Genomic DNA, 1353 nt, shown 5'->3' with positions numbered 1-1353 from the left:
CCCGTCTCCCTCCTCCTCCACTTCCGCCCCAGCCCACCCAGTGACGCCGTCCCAGTCGCCGCTGCTCAGGCCCCGCTGGCGGCGGAGGGAGACGAAGCGGGTTGCTGAATGCAGTTTAGCTGCGCGGCAGAGGATCCGCTTCCTTGGCCCCCCCCCCGTCTCCCTCCTCCTCCACTTCCGCCCCAGCCCACCCAGTGACGCCGTCCCAGTCGCTCCCGCTCAGGCCCCGCTGGCGGCGGAGGGAGACGAAGCGGGTTGCTGAATGCAGTTTAGCTGCGCGGCAGAGGATCCGCTTCCTTCTTGGCCCCCCTTCCCCATCCCTGATTAGCTGGCGGAGCTTCTGCGTCACTCGGCCGCTCCTCCCAACCCCTAACCCCGGCGACGCAGGGAGCTCCCACAAAGGGAGGAAGTCGCCGGCCAATCAGCGCCCGGCGCTCTGGGCGCGGGAAAGCCGCTTTAAACTCGCCCCGCCCCCAGGCCCGGGCCGCGGCGACTTCCAGCAGCCAGTCTGAGGTTTGGGTGAGAGCTCCCGGATCCAATTGGGCAAGGGTTCGCGAAGGGTTACGCTCGGCCTCCACGCCCCTTCCCTGGGCTTGTATTGGACCAGGTCGTCAAGCCCCTCCTCTTTCTATCTGCTATTGGCCAGAAGGTGAGTACTTCACCTGGACTGACGTCCCGAAGTCAAGCGAACGCCCTCCTTGGCCTTTAGTCCCAGAGAACCGGTGCAGTGTGTGAACTTCGCATTCGCTTTCATTCCTAATGGTCATTCGGGTCAAGTGCCTCAGGAGACAAAACACGACCCCTCGCCCACGTCTCCTCAGGGAGACGGCTCGCCCTCAGAGCTGTCTAGCAGCCACTGCCTTAGCGCCGTGGCGTTCTTGGATGCGCGCTACCTTGTGACGTCACCGGGAGAAGAGGCGGATTCGCTCCGACTCCCGGAAAACGCCCGCCTTTTTGATTGGCTGTTCCGGACGCCCGTTAGTGCGTGTGGCCCTTTCCGTGTGCGCGCTCAGCGTGGGCGTCCCTGTGGGGGTGTGCGGTAGGGGTTCCCAGACCCGGCGCCAGCACCCTAGCGGCCCCTTCCATCTGGGGCTCGGCTTAGGGTCGCCCTCGGCGGGCGGCTCCCGGATTTGGAAGGACGGCAGGAGAACCAGCCCGCTCCGGGGCTGCGGGGTCCGCTGGGCAGACGGGAAGATGGCGGCAGCGTCGGTCTCGACGACTTCTGGGTCTCAGTTCTCGGTAAGAAGCGGGTGCCCCGCGCCTGGGCCCCAGGTCGGTCGTGGCGCCTCTGCTTCTCTCATCCTTCAGAGCGCCCTCGGCCCCGCGTCTCCCCGCATCCCGGGGGGAGGCGGA

General features: G+C 66.6%; 2 protein-coding genes across 7 annotated transcripts in view; one reads left to right on the top strand and one right to left on the bottom strand.

Moving 5' to 3' along the window:
* Nucleotides 1-864, bottom strand: part of FAM76B (family with sequence similarity 76, member B) — a 32669-nt gene extending 31805 nt beyond the window's left edge. For both annotated transcript variants that reach the window (XM_005856735.2, XM_005856737.2), the window contains exon 1: nt 663-864. In XM_005856735.2, the coding sequence (XP_005856797.1) occupies nt 663-767 (105 nt within the window). In that variant the 5' untranslated portion in view covers nt 768-864. The remainder of the gene's footprint in view (nt 1-662) is intronic.
* Nucleotides 865-980: 116 nt separating this feature from the next.
* Nucleotides 981-1353, top strand: part of CEP57 (centrosomal protein 57kDa) — a 63081-nt gene continuing 62708 nt past the window's right edge. For 2 of the 5 annotated variants that reach the window (XM_014538602.1, XM_014538605.1), the window contains exon 1: nt 1017-1239. In XM_014538602.1, the coding sequence (XP_014394088.1) occupies nt 1195-1239 (45 nt within the window). In that variant the 5' untranslated portion in view covers nt 1017-1194. Of the gene's footprint in view, nt 1240-1353 lie in introns of all 5 variants that reach the window. The other 3 variants (XM_005856739.2, XM_014538591.1, XM_005856740.2) reach the window with 3 other exon arrangements.

The sequence above is a fragment of the Myotis brandtii genome, unplaced genomic scaffold (assembly GCF_000412655.1).
Source record: "Myotis brandtii unplaced genomic scaffold, ASM41265v1 scaffold1043, whole genome shotgun sequence".
Classification (NCBI taxonomy): Eukaryota; Metazoa; Chordata; class Mammalia; order Chiroptera; family Vespertilionidae; genus Myotis; species Myotis brandtii.
This window is presented reverse-complemented; position numbering and strand designations above follow the sequence as displayed.